This window comes from Zingiber officinale, chromosome 6B (genome assembly GCF_018446385.1).
Source record: "Zingiber officinale cultivar Zhangliang chromosome 6B, Zo_v1.1, whole genome shotgun sequence".
Taxonomy (NCBI): domain Eukaryota; kingdom Viridiplantae; phylum Streptophyta; class Magnoliopsida; order Zingiberales; family Zingiberaceae; genus Zingiber; species Zingiber officinale.
Genome location: NC_055996.1, coordinates 98,547,182 through 98,563,971, shown reverse-complemented (window position 1 = coordinate 98,563,971; position 16,790 = coordinate 98,547,182). Strand labels below are relative to the sequence as shown.

The following is a 16,790-nucleotide window of genomic DNA, read 5'->3' as shown; positions in this document are numbered from 1 at the left end:
TCAATTCTTAGCTAATCTTAGCACACTTGTAATTATCTAAAAAAAAGTGATGTATGGTGACCATTTCTTTAATATTCATGATTGTTGTACAGAATGCGCGTAGCAACTGTGTTAGAAATTCAAATTTGTTTATTTCTTTCCAAAACAAATATAAATGCGCCCATTACTCAAAGGATGAAATTTGCTCTAAATATGTGATTCATTTGCAACCCTAAACAATAACAATAACAGACAACAAACTTAAAGTAAAAGAGAAGCTTATGGTTCAAACATCAACATCAACAGGCATCTTGGCCACAACAATTTGATGAGGAATATTACAGTTCTCTCAAATCAACTCTATACAACATTAAATTACAATAATTATGACAAATAAATTTTAACTATATTGACTAGTTTCTCATTCACATTTTATTCCTAACATTTTAACTTCATTGACTTAACTTTAGTTGCTGCTTAAAAAAAGGATTGGCCGTACCATAACTTATCTCAAATGTAATAATTGGCTCATGAGCATAGTTATGAAAATTGGACTCCCTCTGTCGGTTCTTACGGGTCATTTAAATACGGATAGAATGGATGGGTAAAACTGCTTTTCAATAATTTTAACATGACAACGACTAATAATAGAGATAGACGAAGAAAACAATATATCAAAATGGAACGGAAAGTCAATTTTTTTTTTTAAAAAAAAATAGGTAGCTTTTGGGATTCAATATTATAGGATTGAAGGCGGATTTTCAAGTTTTTTTTAATAAAACCCAAAAAAATGAAATGAAACAATATTATATAATGTGTGTCATATATTTTATATAATTGTATGTTATATTAGCAAATATATAATATTTGATTAATTAACAATCTAGTTAATTTAGAGTGATGTAGTCATTCATAGCTTTGTCAATTCCTCTTCATCAATCTGAGTTCCTACTGTGTCTTCCACAATTTTACAAATTCATGAGATTGATCAATTTGTTTTCATCATCTATCTCCTTATTTTCCTTCCATGTCAACGACTTATCATTCCACCCATGACATATGTCCCTTCCAAGACCTCTATTGTCTTCTACAATATCAAGGGAACATTGCTTGGTGTTTGCCCCTTTTAGCATTCTCTAGCGTCCCCTCTTCAATGATATTTTAATGATATCGTTGCTTTCATTCTTTCCTCACTTTATCTCTTTAATTAACATTGCCCCTCAAATTTATTAGGATCTATGTAAGATAGTAAATAATGTACATTCTATAGCACTTTATTTACATACTTGAGATACTTGATATTTAGAAAAAGCAATTACTCAACAATTTCTTTTCAGTTGATAGAAAGGGCTTGCAATAGAAATTTATTATTTATATTTTTTTATTAATTCACAATTAATAATTCTAATATAGTTATTGTTTATAGTTATATTCAATTGCATATTGCATAGTTCTTCTCACTATATATTTCTTATTTAGTTCTTGTTAAAAATTTTACACGAAGAATTTCATTTCCCAATAATTTCAATGGATCTAGTATAAAAACCTAATTCCACCACCATCACCAACAACAATAACAATCTAACTTTTATCCCACTGAGTGAGATCGGCTATATATGGATTCTTTTATATATATATCTCCCACCAATTCTCTAAAATCCAAACTAAACCGAGTCAATAAATTTTTTAAATGATTTATAGGCACAAATCTTTGGTATTAGCCCGAATTTAAATTGAATTGGTTCAATTTTTATAACTAGGCACGAATCTTTGTTATTAGCCCGAATTTAAATTGAATTGGGTCAATTTGTATAACTATGCTCATGAGCGTTGAAGTGGACAAAAACTTATAGAGCCGGGTTAAGGATATTGGGCCTTCATTCATAATCACTCATTCCTGGATATTTATTTTTTGGTAATCCAGGTATCTAGCTCTTACCGACTAATTCCGGAGGTGACCAATCCGGGCCCCACAAAAGTTTATCATCTGTCACAAAGGTAAATCGAGAAGTGTAGATAGGTCCTAGTGGATGGCCCAGTGTCATAAGTTTTTCAAACTCCCAGACGGAATGTGTCATAGGTGAGATTTGAATCTTTGTTGTCTAGGAAACAGTCTTACCTCTTACCATCATACCATAGTTCTGGGGGTTTTAATGGATGAAATCCATTAAACAGGAATTGATGGTTATGTACGAAAGGCCCATATCATACTTTCTCCCAAGCTCCAAAGAAATTTTGTCCAGTTAAACGAAGCAAGATTAGAGATGAAAGAAACCGTGTCATAAGAAAAGGAAAAACGTACCGCAGAGTATTAATAGTAGCTTGTGAATGGGCTAAAACGGGCACGGCCACCACCGACCATCTGCATGAAAAAGAAACATACGATAAATACATCTGATAAATACATCTAGTCAACGTGTTACATGAAAGTGGAAGCTCTCGACAAAACAACAGACAATCAAATTGCAATTTTAAAAGTGGAATTGTTTCCATTAACACATTGATGCAACATTTTCCCAGAGGATTCGGGAAAGAACTAAGGTTTCACGTACGCATTTGTATCATGCTTTGAAGATAAAAAGTATTAATCTCTCATAAAACATATCACGGCGTGAAGAAAGCAAAGTCAAGCATAGACCCAACGTAATTATCTTAACAATATTAAGAGTGGAGAATAATTAGAACTGTAGTTGACTTGCTAGAATATTGAAGTATTCTTTTTGTGGTTGATTAAGCAACCATTATCCCTCTTTTATGTTAGCATTTCAAACACAGTATATTTCCAAATTATTTTTCGTTCATGTTTGCTGAATGAAATGGTTTGACAATTAGTCACACCATTGCCCAATAGCATCCATTTGCACAGCAACGATGAATTAATGATTGGATTTCATCAACACAAATAAGAAGGACAATAGACGATCATCAAGGGATCTTTGTGAATTATAGCGAGATGTGAGAAATGCTGCAAAATTTTGAGCAGTGGAAATGGAATGGATCTGCTAACTTAGCAGACATCAGTGATAAAAACTACTACTGAATTTCATAAAATTAAGAAATGCTTATGGAAGGATATGAGAAATCTGACTTGTGGGGAATGCGTCTCTTAGTTCTTGACAATGTCTTATATTGGGTGGGTTAATGAATCAATCAAGAAATAGCACCAGCAAAATTTACAAATTCCAACTCCTCTTCTGAGAAAGGAAAACCATTCATTAACCTTGATTGGAGATAGTTTTTCAGCAAGCAGATAGAAAACCAAGTATAGTTGAATAGTTTTCAGGCTTTTCAGCTACAGATGCATGTGACCTGAAACCAGAGAAACTAAGGTACTCAGGTCTGTTCAAGATCTCACAGAAGACTGATTCTATTTAAAACTTGAGTATGCTTTGTGATATGAAATATACACACAAGGATGAAAATAATATCACAGATAAGTCTTTGGTTCGTCAAGTTCACAGCTTTTACCAAAAGAGCAAGCATGGGCTATTATATAGTTGATGGATGGATGTAAGTCAACAATGGACAAACCATTTATTGGTTCTTTAGATGAGATGAAAGGGAAAAGTTGGAAATTTGAAAGATTGATTAGAACATTCATCTTTGGTAGCTCATCAATCAAGACTGGGTAAAAATTAATTCTTTCACATCCCTCCTCATTATTCTGTCAATCTTGTATAGTTGTATATCACAATCTTTTCAATTTATCATTCCTCTAGAAGAAAGATAGTCTCGAACATCAATTTGGCTTCACTTTAATTCTTCTTTTTTTTTGATACTTTTTGTCAATACCCGACTACTAGTATGCAGAATAACTAACCTGTCAGTGTAACTGGAATGTTTAGACCACGAATGAGATTGCAAGTCTCAAGGAATGTTCCCGAACTACAATTTGTTGATGACAAAAGGCTGAATTACTAGAGAATGGTGTGACCTTTTGAGGCTTGGTTTAAATATAACAACTGATCATATCTAATTTTATTTACAACTTTTATGATATCCTAAAGCACAAGTTTTTTGAAAATGCTATACTCATCTGGATAGGTTATGTATTGGCTCATTCCCATCAGAATATAGATAGTTTGAAACAGTTAGAAGATATGCATCAATAACTATATGAAAATAATCTTGGAAGATGTAACATGGTTGCATTCATTCTACATGACGTAGTCGGGAAGATCTCTATTATCAAGAAAGAAAAGAATAAATAGACAATCATACATGAGTAAGAAAAAAAAGATAGCTAAACAATCTTTAGTGAAAAATTAATGCTTTATATTTGTTAACAAAGAAGAGTGCCTCTGTGGATAAAATAAAATTTCAAATCATTCTATACAATAATATTATACTCAAAAGAGCTAAACTAAGATGATGGAAAACTGCTGAAGTTGACACGACAAGAAATATGTTACAAATAAAGCATGAGTTAATCAGATACATACAAAATGCTGCACAGAGCATAAATGGTCTTTGATGGAGCTATCTGGTTTCCCAATTCAACCTAAAATCCATCACACTTGCGGAACTTCAAGAGCAGTCATGACACATCATCACATCAACAATCATAGCTATGACAAAATTGACATCAATAACAGCAGCTCCTTCACCAGAACCTGCATTTTGAAGTAGATAGTGCATTCATAATAATATACCAACATGATTTCCTTGCATATAAATACTACACAGATGGCAATTGTAAAGAATTGCCATAATGCAGTATCTCTTAAGCAAAATTACATTTTTGAAAAGCGAGAGACTATGGAAAGTTGACACTCGAGGAGATTTCACCTAAGAAGCAGATTAACTAGTGTTTATCAAGTTATCAGCTAAAACTTTGGCCTTATCTCATTACCAAGGGTACCATGACCACAGGTAAGAGGTACCCAACAGGTAACAGGTATCTGACAGGTAAGAGAGAGCAACTTATAACAAGAACAAGCATAGTTCAAGGCATACTTAACAACTCAGCGGTTCTTTCATTGTGTTGTGGATAGGGTGCAAATATACTACATGCACTTTTCAAACCTTGCTTAAATCATTTCTTTGGGCAATGCTTATTTTGAGGACTCGAAAGTCTTTTCTCTGAACCTAACATAAGTCTTGGAACAAGGGGATATTTTTTTATTGCACCTAATTATTATTTTCTTTGCTCTTTTTCTACCCCTCACACCTTCACCAACCATAGAATATGTTGATAGTATTTGAATATTTCCACATCATTCCTACCTGTTTATTCCACTTTATAATAGATTTTGGTTACACTTAATTGCTCTTGAACATCAGTTTCATTTTTTATTATCTTTTCTAGTAAAGTACATGTCTGTTTCAACATTCTCATCTCTACTATATATATATTTCTGATGTTTTTCCTTACAACCAAACATTCAAATCCATAAAGAATAATAGGGTAAACCATAATTTATAAGATGTTTCATTTACCCAATGATGTACACGATAAAGATGCTATCGTTAATTGAATATGGAACTGTAAAGATGCGGATCTGTTCTGCAAAATAGCACTGGTCCAAGTAAAATGCAATGGCCCTTCAAATAACAAGTAAAAAATGCAAGGCTAGATATGCTAAATTATCTGTTATCATCGGATGTTAGTGCAAATGCAGATCTGATTGTATACCTCATCAAAGTGACTGTTACTTGTCTGATAGATAGTTCAAACTCATCAGCAACAATATAAAAAAAAAGGGCAGCCGGTGCACGAAGCTCCCGCCATGCGGGGTCCTAGGGAAGGATCCATTGTATGCAGTCTTACCCTGCTTTTTGCAAGAGGTTATTTCCAGGATTCGAACCCGTGACCTTTTGGTCACATGGCAACAACTTTACCGTTGCGGCAAGACTCCCCTTCATCAACAACAATATAAGAATCAAATTTACACAAGGATGTAAAAGGGTAATGTTTTATTAAGTACTTGCTCCCCCACCCCACCAACCTGCTAAAGTCAAGTTCAAGTACCTAATAATAGGTTAGTTAATTGATAAAGGCAATACAGATTCAGTTCGAGCTAGAGTTTGATTAAATTTGCAAGTACACAGATACATTTAAGTTGAGTACTAATGGACACCCATGAGTATAGACATGGTTTGAAAACTCATACCGCGTGAAGTGAAACAGTCTATATGTATCATACTAGTAAATTACCAAACTAATACTACTTGACACAGATAATATCTCCTTATATTTCATCTCCTTCCTCTTTCAATCTTCATTCCGTCAGTGACCATGCATTGAAACGTCGGCATGACACCAAAACAATACTATCATCTCTTTCATCCTTCAACCTCCAATCTATCATCGGCATCATGCATCGAAACATCCACAAGATACCGAAACAGTATTGTTCTAGTTAAAGATCAAAATTTCAACATGGCTTGAGATTTTAAACCTTGAGTATGGATGTGATATTTATCATAATCAGGTAAGATATAGGACCTTGCATACAAGAATAAAAATTTGGAAAAAATTTTGGGTTAGGTTGTGATAACTAACCAGGTTTTAGTTTGGCTGGTATCAGAAAAAAGGAGTAACCAAGCCTAAATGATACAACACCAGCTATGGTATCAAATTGTACTGACATGAGTCCACCATTTTAAAATGACAGATGAAGAAAGGTACTAAGAAAATATGATAATACCTTTGAGGTTGGCTGAGCAACACTCCAATTTCCTCATAGGAATGGGCTTAACCCTTTCAAAATAATTAAAAAAAAAAGACAAAACTTTAGTAAAATAAATATTTAATTTCAGTAGATACAGAAAGCAATGAGATCCAAAAACATATAATCACCATGCAAATTAATATAATTTCAGTTCATTGATCCCCGGCACCTGCAAAAGAGGAAAATATATCATAATATTTAAGGATAAATGTCATGCTTTTGATTCTGAATTTGTGAGTGCATGTTCACATCTAAAATTCATGCAGTGCATAAACTATACTTGATGAAAGCATACATGCACAATAGAGAGTAGTTTGTAGGGGCACTATGACTAAACGGATTTCGGTCCAAGTAGAGAACAAGCTTAACCTGGTAGCTAAACATGTTAAGGAGTAGATAATCTTATTTTGAATTGGTATAGACATAGAGCTAGCCACCTTTTTGCTAATCAGCCATAAGAGTAATAAGGACTTGCAATGACCTTAGCTAATTCCAATTCACATCTTTGCATATTTAAGAACCCAAAATCAATAAAATTCATTATGAGAGTTCCCTAATATAAACAGCATTATCATCAATTCGTGTTTATCCCAACCAGTTGGGGGTAATTTTATCACTCCATTAAGCTTTAATCAAGGATATATCATTATCTGTGCCTACAAGCCATGTTTATCCAAACTATGTGGAGTCAAGTGTATGAATATTCTTGGTCCATATGACCTAGACTTACAAAAGGTAAGGTTAAAATTCATGTCCATATGTGTAGACAAATTTTAACATTGGCTACCTAGGTCTCACGCAATCCTCAATCTTCTTTATCTAAGCTTCAGGCTGACATCGCAAAATTTTTGACAAGGCTATCTCACTAATTCTATTCAAATCAATTAAATAATTTTTCATTGCATTAAATAAAATCTTTTTTAACCATCCTCTACTATCGTTCATACCTCCCCCTCTAAAATATTAATGCAATTATTCTAACTTTAGAAGCTATTATCAACCTATAAAAGAGGAAATTTGATGACCAAAGAAAACAAAATGGATGAGCAAGCACAAGAAAAATTTTCCAATCCATAAAAAAAGAAAGTGTGATTATGGATATAGCTATATGCAGGCAAAAGACTTGCATAGAAGGATTCACATCTAGGAGACTAGGAATGCCACCAGGAATGGGCGAACATGAGTAGAAATGAATTTCTTTCTCTACGTCCACTTTCCCTTGATTGTCTAACACTTTCACCAGGAAAGCATAAATGATCTATTATTTTCTTAGAAAAGTTTCCATTTAAACAGATGGGCACCCAACAACTAGTGATTGTTCTCCATTTTAATGGCCTAGCCTTAACATCATGAATAATGTCTTGATAAATCAAATCTTGGTTATCGAGTAATATACCTAAAATATCTAAACTGTCAGTGACAAGCTCAGTGACATGTCTTATCTACCAACTAAACCTTTTCTTTAGTTATTACAAAAATAACAATCAAGTCTTATCCCACTAGTTTTTCTTTAGTTATTGTACCATTTTCGTATATTCAGTCTTAATTTTATTTAAATTATTTAGTTTCAAGTTTATAAATCATTCTATCTAAACTGTTAACATTATATCAAATTTTAAGAGTTCAAAACAACTGCCCTACTTATCTATGGAAACAATAGACTGGTGTTATGTGAAAATATTCAGGTGCTGCCAGAAACAACCCTAAGCAAGGGCTTGCCGCCAAGTTGATCCGGATATCAATACAAACAGGAAAATCATGTAAGGGTAAGATGGCAAAGAAAAATCATCAAATTTGAAGAACATAAAATAAAAGAAATTTCAGCAAAAAAATTGATTTCCAGCTTCAACTGACAACCATGTAAATTTTAAGTTTCAAGCACCCATCATTGCTTGTCTTCCCACAGCATGCAAAGTTAGAAAACACAGAGTAAATACCAAATCAAATGACCAATCATGTATTTTAATAATCACCAAAGCATACTAAAAGACTAGTAACAATCAACAAATAATAATTCTAAGAGCATGAAAATTGAAAATGACCAATATATGGGAAAAGGCTAATTTAGTATACCTATGAGAACCACAGTTGCAAGGGATCTTTACTTCTTCCAGGGGAAATTTGTAGTTGTAAGTGATTTCCTCACCTGCAGATATATGTCTCTTCGCATAGATGAAAATCTTTTTTTGACCCTCGACAGTAATTACTTTTGTGTAACAGTTTGGCTGAGGGGCAAAAATCATTCAAAATTATGAAAAAAAATAATAATAATTAACCAAGAATTAGTTAAAGTCACTACCTCACAAGAATGATTTATAAACCTTGCCAAGCCACCACGTTTGGTTGCATCTACCTTCATGAATAAAATAAAAGTGAAATCCACATGACAATGAAGCAGTTAAAAAATCAAGATGATTAAAAAATGTGGCTATTAAAGATTCAGAGCAGGATGGATATAAGATGAGGTATCCTTGAATAGCAGCAATAGCTTCCTGCATTTTCTTTTTGTGCCTTGAGTATTAACTAATCAATCGCTCTATACCCTCACAAATATTAGCAAGAAAAACCTAAATTCCAATTGGGACTAAACAAGATTGACAGAAAGTCTCAAAAAACTAAAAAGAGAGAGAGTGCAGTTTAAATAGAATCACACACGAAACAACCATAGGTTTTCACAGAAAAATCAAAGTTCAAAGCAATATGATAATGACACTCCAAAGTTTTAATGATACAATCACACACTTAAATGGTTCAACCTTTTTGGTCCATAGTAACAAAATAATAACTCAAACAACTAAATCCCAATATTTCCAGTATGCATTTATGTGAATATTGTCGCAGAAGTTTTTAATGATATACTGATGCTTAAAACAGTTCATGGTTTGGTCCATATCAAAATAACAGCATAAACAATTCAACCTCAAGGTTTCCAGTGAATATGTGGGTTATGCATCCATAAGAATATAGGCACAGTTTCACTACCTACCTCAATGTCCTATATTCAGTGTAAGCTAATTTGTCTCTGGAAACTCACTAGACAAGCTAAGATTTTTATTAAGCCTTATAAGAATATTCTGAAAGTATTACACCTAACTACAGACTTTAATCTAGGAAATGCTGAGTTATGTATTGCTGACAAGAATTAGTGTTGCAAAATAAATTTATTCATTTTCTGAAAAGTTGACCTATAATCATGTTTATTCTAATAGTCTCCTTTATATTACAACTACTATAAGCCTTTTGAAGGTCAAGAAAACTTGGAAGATTATGCCTAGATGAACTTATTAAAGCTCCATAATATTCAAACTGAAAATAAAATGGCTGCAGAAGTTGCAATTTGCAAAACAAATAATGCAACCTTATACAGCAGCATTGTTTACGGACATTACTACAAATAAGAATATTTTGTGATAAGAAAGATGAGGTGACCAACTCTGCAATATGACATAAGAAAAGATCGGAACTTGATACATTTGAGGGTATAGATAAGAGAGTTTCAGCAAAAGCACTAGTATAACATAAATTACTCACCACATAATCGTCATCTAACCGAAAGAGGTAACTACTGCCAATTCCCATCCTTTCATACAGGCGCTCACGTATATCAGATGTCTGTAAGTACTGTGCCCCTTAGTTTTCTTTAAAAGCTATCTCATTGAAGAGTTGCAGAAGTAATATATTTACCCGTCGGCGAATCAATTCCCCCACATATTCAATCACAAAATCTTCTGCATCAATTGGTTCTAGAGCAACCAGACCCCAGTCATGTATGTTGCTTCTCTGGAAACATAACCGTTTCTTCCTCGCCTAGAAAAAAATAGAAAGATGAGCCCCAGAAAAAAAGTTTAGTGGCTTTTCATGAGGACGACTTTTTGTTAGAAACCTTTATCTGTGTCGCTTTCAATAATTCAGCCCCATCTGCAGCAGCAAGAAGGTTACGCAGCTTAACACGGTTTGTTCTTGCAGAAGGACCTTTAGAATTTGAATTTCGCAAATAATTTCCACGGAAACCTATTGAAAAGTGCTGAGTACGGATTCCTCTTATGTAAGCCTTCTCCGATGGCAGTGCAGCTCTAGACCATCTATGCCACTCCCAACCATTAATGGAAGATCGTGCACAACCATCTGACTTAGGACATGGAATTGTAGATTTAACCTTTCTTTTGGCAGAGTGCTTATGCTTTCGTTTTCTAGATGAAATTGTAGATGGCAATTTAGAATCCTCAGGAATTGGTGAAAGATGCTTAAACTCTTCCTCCATCTTCTTCAGAAAAGAAGTTTGTTTTGCTGCCAATAGAAAGAAGAAATAGAAAGTTTAATTACATATTATTTCTAATAATAAATGTTTATACCAGAGATCAAAAGAAAAAGGAGCTACATCCTTACACTTCATTGTGTTACTACAATTTGCCAAATTTTTTGATTCACCCTGAACACTAAGTTTATGTTTTTTATTTTCAGAAAATTTATCAACTGTGTTGGAGCTGGAACCCTGCTGTGATATCCAAGGATCAGACTCATTTTTTTCATTACTAAACTGGCACTTGTGAACAACAGCAGGCATCTCACTAATGACACTGCATGAATCATCACCAAAAGAAAGCGTAGCATTTGAATTGGAGAATGTGGGCATTTCTTTGACATTCAGATAAGCCTTCCTCAATCTCCGCCTTTTTCTTGGGAAAATAGAAGAATCAAGTGATTCCTTATGGTTACTAGCTTGACAGCATGAATTCTCTAGCAGCTTCCCAGTCTTGTAGCTACCAAGTTCTTGGGAACTCACACTTCTTAGACTCATGTTTACTACTAACTCTGGAAGTGATTCGATCATATTCTGAGAATGCAAGGTGCTCACATCCTGCTTTGATTGTTGATGATCCTCCGATAGAACTAAGGGTTCAAATATTTTCTTAGCAAACCTTTTTTTCTGGACATAAGTATGCTTTCCAGTCTTCAAAGATGAAGCAGTCAACTTTGACTTAGTAGAATATCCAAAATTTCCCTTATGATTCTTGGAAGCCAATGATAAACTAGAGGTAGCATCTTGCAAGCAATCATACGATTCATCCTAGAATTAGTCATTGAAAGATATAAGAATTAATAGAAAGCCAATAAAAAGCTGGCCAACATACATCAGTAGATAAAGCAATAAAAGATAAACCTAAAATATACCTCAAGCAATTTTTTTGGGTGTCTTGTCTTACTGTCAACTTTTGTAGCATCCAGTTGAAATTCTCGCAAAGAATGACAAGACTCAAAATATTGATTGAGCATATAACCAAAGTAAGTGTACTTCAACTTTTTAAGTACATGATCATGCAACTTTTGTCTAAAGATTGCCAAAGTTGCATACTTATCCAAATGTGGAATGTGCTCAATCAACTTTTGAGGCCGAAATTTATTGTTTGGAAGGATCATAATCGAACAATTATCCATCCCAGGAGGAGGTGGTTCATCAGTAATATCAACACCATTATCATCTGATAAGTCAGATCCCAATTGTTCAAAAGCATTTGAAGATGCTGTAGAGGGACTTGCTGGCTCTGTTCCCAGATAATCTGATTTTCAATTACAGAATCTCAGAAAAATACAAAATGTTTACATATGCAAAATCATAAACAGTGGTTGTGCTTTTTTTTCATAAGAGAGAACCATAATTACCAGAAGCATTGATCCCAATATCAGCAGTCATGTCTTGCAAGCTACACAAGGCATATTGCTTGTTTTCAGTTACATCAAGCTTGTCCTGCAATCAGAATAATAAATGATAAGCTACAAGCAGACAATGTAGCATGCAAAAGCGGAAGCATACAACTGAGGGACAACAAACATAAGGCGAGAGCCATTAAAAGCAAAATCAAAAGAAAAGCCTATTTAACTTACATCATTCAAATTATAGTTTGATGCCAAGCAAAATAAATTTGTTAGTTCCTCTATTATGGCATCCTGAAAGAATCTAAACAAAGATATCTTGGCTGACACATACAAATCATTTTCTAGAATTCCTTGGATTCTTGATGAATTCATCTCCCTCTCTTTCAGTAATTTACAAGCTCCTGGAATCAATGGCAAAGAAGAAGCATAAAAATCCTCCTTGCTTGATACAAATCCTGGTGCAGAATCCCCATTGTGTATCAGAGACAGAAGTACAACCTAACATCGGAACAAAAAACATGCATGAAAAAAATCAGTATCATTAGAGAATATATGCTGGCTTTAGCCAAAGGGATTCTCTGGAGAAGGATGAGTATACTTTATCATCATCTTTTTTCATCTCACCCATCTTAGGCAAACCTTGCCTCCCAGATTCAACAACAACAGGTAAATCTAACCAGTGCTTTCTTTTAAGCCATGAACTACAAAATTCCACCGCCAGATCAGAAAAGAAAGCATCCCATGAAGCTTTCATGCAATCATAGTAAATGAATTTCCGAACTGCTAATAATAACTCTGGAAAGGTAACACAGGAGCCAGAAGCAAAACTGTCCTGTGATGAAGCTACCTTCTGCAAAATTTAGAAATATATCAGCAACCATTTCCTACAAAGAAAGTGAGAGATTCCGTGGCATCATGAAAAGAAAAAAAAAATAATGAGATCAAAATGAAAGAACAGAAATATTCTCTGTTACCTTTCCTTTGCTTGAATCATGTTTTCTATTATCCTGATATGTTGGTTTTGATCTGTCTTGTCTCTCGGCCTTTTTCGATAAAAAAAAATCAGGTATGATGCTGCTCAAGATTTCATCTACCAGAACACGGCGTGCAGCTTTCATTATGACAGGATGCAGTTGCATTGAAACTTCATCTGATACATTAGAAATGAAATTGGAACGACTGTTGGAATGCTTGTTAGTAACCTTGGCCTTAATATTAGTTTCAGAAATATGCTGGCTGCTAATTGTGCTCCAATCCTCAATTAGAGATGCCAATGTAAATGGCCCAACCAAATTATCAACATGATGTATCTGAGGAAGTAAAATTTTAAATGTTTGCATATGAAATGGAAAACAATGAAAAAAAAATAGCAAGCTCAAAAAGAAAGACCTATCAGAGATTATCATACCCAAAGAGCGAGAGGATTGGATTAGTAAAAGTGTATCTAACACCCAACAAATAAGTATAGCCATCCCTTAGATTGCTCTAGAATAAACTACCAATATTAAAAATGTTCACACAAATATGAGCAGATTCAATACACAGCCAAGGAGACTTTGTCTTGTACTTGACAAAGCCAACTAAAAAATACCAAACCAACCATTAACTCTGTCCTAAAGCATTCTGTTGCATATATTGCATTAACAACTAGTCAATAGAAATCTCAGGAAATCAACAAGATTTTTAATGTTCTTTGATATGATAGCATTAGGCATTTTTATATTTTATTGATGCTCTAGAGCAAAATACTTTAAACTAAGGGCCAATTTGAGCAGGGTCTGCTCATGCAAAGAACTGCAGGAATAGTTCAGATAGATATTCACAAGAACCATGTAGTTCACAAAAAAACAACAATAACACTCATAAAAATATACAATAATGTTAATCAACTGAACATGACATTGAACCAGGACAATTGCATTTTCTTACCATTAAAGAACCATCAAGGTAACTGTTGTGATACCAATAATATAATTCAGCAAATGAATGAGCTCCGTGTTTGTTACCACCCTTGTCCTCAAACATCCAGCAGCTGTCTTCACTTGTGAATGGCTGTAAACCAATTAACAATAATGTATAATTCTCAAATGATTGACAATTTAACCAAGCATAAAGTATTTAAAAAATAGAGTGATACAATACAGAAAACATTACAGATCTTGTTCAAACAAGAGAAGTCACCTGCAAAAGCACCAATGAAGTATGATTCATTGCTGAGTTGAGCTTGCCCTGTTCTGCATTTTGAACTTCATATGAAACCGTTGAACCCCGGCCTACCAACTCATGCATTTCGCTAGTCATGCCAGAAAAACTTGAAGCATCACATACAGAATTTGACAACCGTCTTAAATATTTCAAAGGCACAGGATTCATGAAACTTCCATGTGCAACAGGATAAATTGGAAGTTCTTCTGGCAAGAACCCTGAAGACAGGCCTTCACTAAGCTGCTCTTGACTGTATGGTCCACACATATGGCCATCTTCATTGATATACATCCATCCACTAACAAAAAATTGACCATATTCAGCACTAGCACTGCCATCTTTGAGTGGTACACAGGTGCCTTGAGACAGAGAGATGTTACTACCATAATTTGAAGATGGAGAAATTCCTCCTACTGCTGCATATGTGTCCACAGGATCAGAGCAGAAGGAGGAACAATTAAATGCTTCTGAATACCTAAATATCAAATGCACAAGTAAAGAAATATAAGGTCCACCCTCTGAATGCTACAAAATAACTAGCATAAAGCAGAGGTTTACTGAGAAGATGAACAGTCGTCAGCATGGTGACAAAAGTAACCACCAATTTCAGCTATACAGTTCCTAGATAGGTCGTGAGGTAAGTCGAATCCAGATAATCTCATTTCTTTATTTGATGGAACATGATGAGAACAATAGGATTCTGCCAAACGTTGCTCACTGTTGCTACCGCAATCATGTAAGCATATTCTCCCCTGAAAGAGTTCCTCACTTGTTCCCTATGAAACCATAAAAATCAATTCAATAAATTCGATATTGAACATCAGGTCCATAATATGAGATGGTTACGACAGCAAGAGGTTGAACATATGAACCACACACAGTAATTTAGCTCCTACTGGTTGAGGCAAGATGTAAACATTATGCTCATAGCAGACAGAAGTTACAATGTCCTAACCATAATATAAACTAACCTAATAGTGGCTTACAAACTGTAGACAACAAATTTGACTACATATCCATCACTGACTTTGAATACTATGTAAATATGCATTCCAAATTTTGGATGGTGATTGCCAGTCAATAGTCATCCTCATCATGTGCCTTTAATTAGTCCAAACAAAATCTCCATTGTGACAATCAACAACAATACTATGAGCTCCAAGTATGAGCTACAAGATCACACTTGTTTAATTGCCATGGTAAATTGGTGATTCCATCACCGAAATCAAGCATCTCCTCTACATTACTCATATACATATTCTTCGAAGTTGTGAAGCAACTAAATAAAAGCTTCAGACGGGGATGGTTGACTAAATATGCACAGTCCCCGCTAAAACAGCGTCCAAAACTAGTAATTTGCACACAGTGATGAAAGTTAGTACTGTGGTAGCACTTTGCGTCAAGCGTAGATGTCTACTAAAAACATGAAATATAACGCAATTTTATTGTGTGATTTGAGAACGAATGAGATCTATCACAGAGTCATGGCCTAAAATTATTTCTCAAATAGCATCTCAACTTCGGATTCCCTCAAAATACAAATCGTCTTCGTGAGAAATGAGAAATAAGGCCACACGAAGCTTCTTACTATCCGATTGTAAACCCAGGCAATCCCTTGGTGAAACAGAGAAGGAACAAATGCATCTAAGAACACGGAGTACGAGATCAAGCATGGCGGTCTAGGAAATTGGGGTAAACAAAAAGTTAACAAGGAAGAATGAGAGAGATATTCACCGGATCTGTCGGTGAGAAGCGAATCCGCCGGATCCCTCGAGCTGGAAAGGTTTCGAACTGCGGCATCTTCTCCGGCAACCAAAATCGAAACAAAGCAAGCCCCGACAAATCTCAATAAGGTGATGGGATTGATCGATATCGACCTATCACAGAAGAGGAACCACCATCGGGATTGAGGGGAGAAAGAAGAGGAAAGGAGACGAAAGAGGGGGCGAAGGCGGCGGCGATGAAAAAGGGTGAAAATGAACGGTGTCGATAATATGGGTGGGCGTGCAGAACAATTAACCCAGCCAAACTTTTCAATTTATTCAACTCGGATCGAAAAATCCAAGTAATCAATTAATATATAATTATTAAAGTCGTTTTAAAAATTAGAAGGGCGTTATACAGACTTGTTATATAAAGTGCTAAAATACATTAATTTAATTCAGTCGACACAAATATTATATATAAAAAAATTATAGTCAATTTAATTAAAAAAATTTAAATTTTTATCAAAATTATTATAATTTATTAGAGTAATTATTAAATATATGTTGTAAA

The 16,790-nt window shown here is 34.4% G+C and overlaps 1 protein-coding gene across 7 annotated transcripts; it reads right to left on the bottom strand.

Annotated features, from left to right (window-relative positions):
- Window positions 1-240: 240 nt before the first annotated feature.
- On the bottom strand, window positions 241-16,515 carry LOC121988396 (histone-lysine N-methyltransferase ATXR7-like). Of its 7 annotated transcripts, XM_042541784.1 has the most exons (21): window positions 16,248-16,515; window positions 15,072-15,289; window positions 14,490-14,988; window positions 14,238-14,360; window positions 13,283-13,618; window positions 12,907-13,158; window positions 12,537-12,806; window positions 12,315-12,399; window positions 11,826-12,211; window positions 11,040-11,721; window positions 10,537-10,940; window positions 10,338-10,460; window positions 10,185-10,265; window positions 8,953-9,006; window positions 8,727-8,878; window positions 6,782-6,822; window positions 6,630-6,682; window positions 6,485-6,528; window positions 4,422-4,592; window positions 3,200-3,288; window positions 241-2,341 (listed from the first exon to the last, which is right to left on the bottom strand). In XM_042541784.1, the coding sequence occupies exons 1-16, from the start codon at window positions 16,311-16,313 to the stop codon at window positions 6,801-6,803; spliced, it is 3,753 nt and encodes a 1,250-aa protein (XP_042397718.1). In that variant the 5' UTR covers window positions 16,314-16,515; the 3' UTR covers window positions 241-2,341; window positions 3,200-3,288; window positions 4,422-4,592; window positions 6,485-6,528; window positions 6,630-6,682; window positions 6,782-6,800. The 7 variants fall into 7 exon arrangements, with proteins under 7 accessions (XP_042397718.1, XP_042397717.1, XP_042397721.1 ...); XM_042541783.1 differs by lacking the exon at window positions 6,485-6,528; XM_042541787.1 differs by lacking the exon at window positions 3,200-3,288 and having other exon boundaries at window positions 8,727-8,799.
- Between the last annotated feature and the right edge of the window lie 275 nt (window positions 16,516-16,790).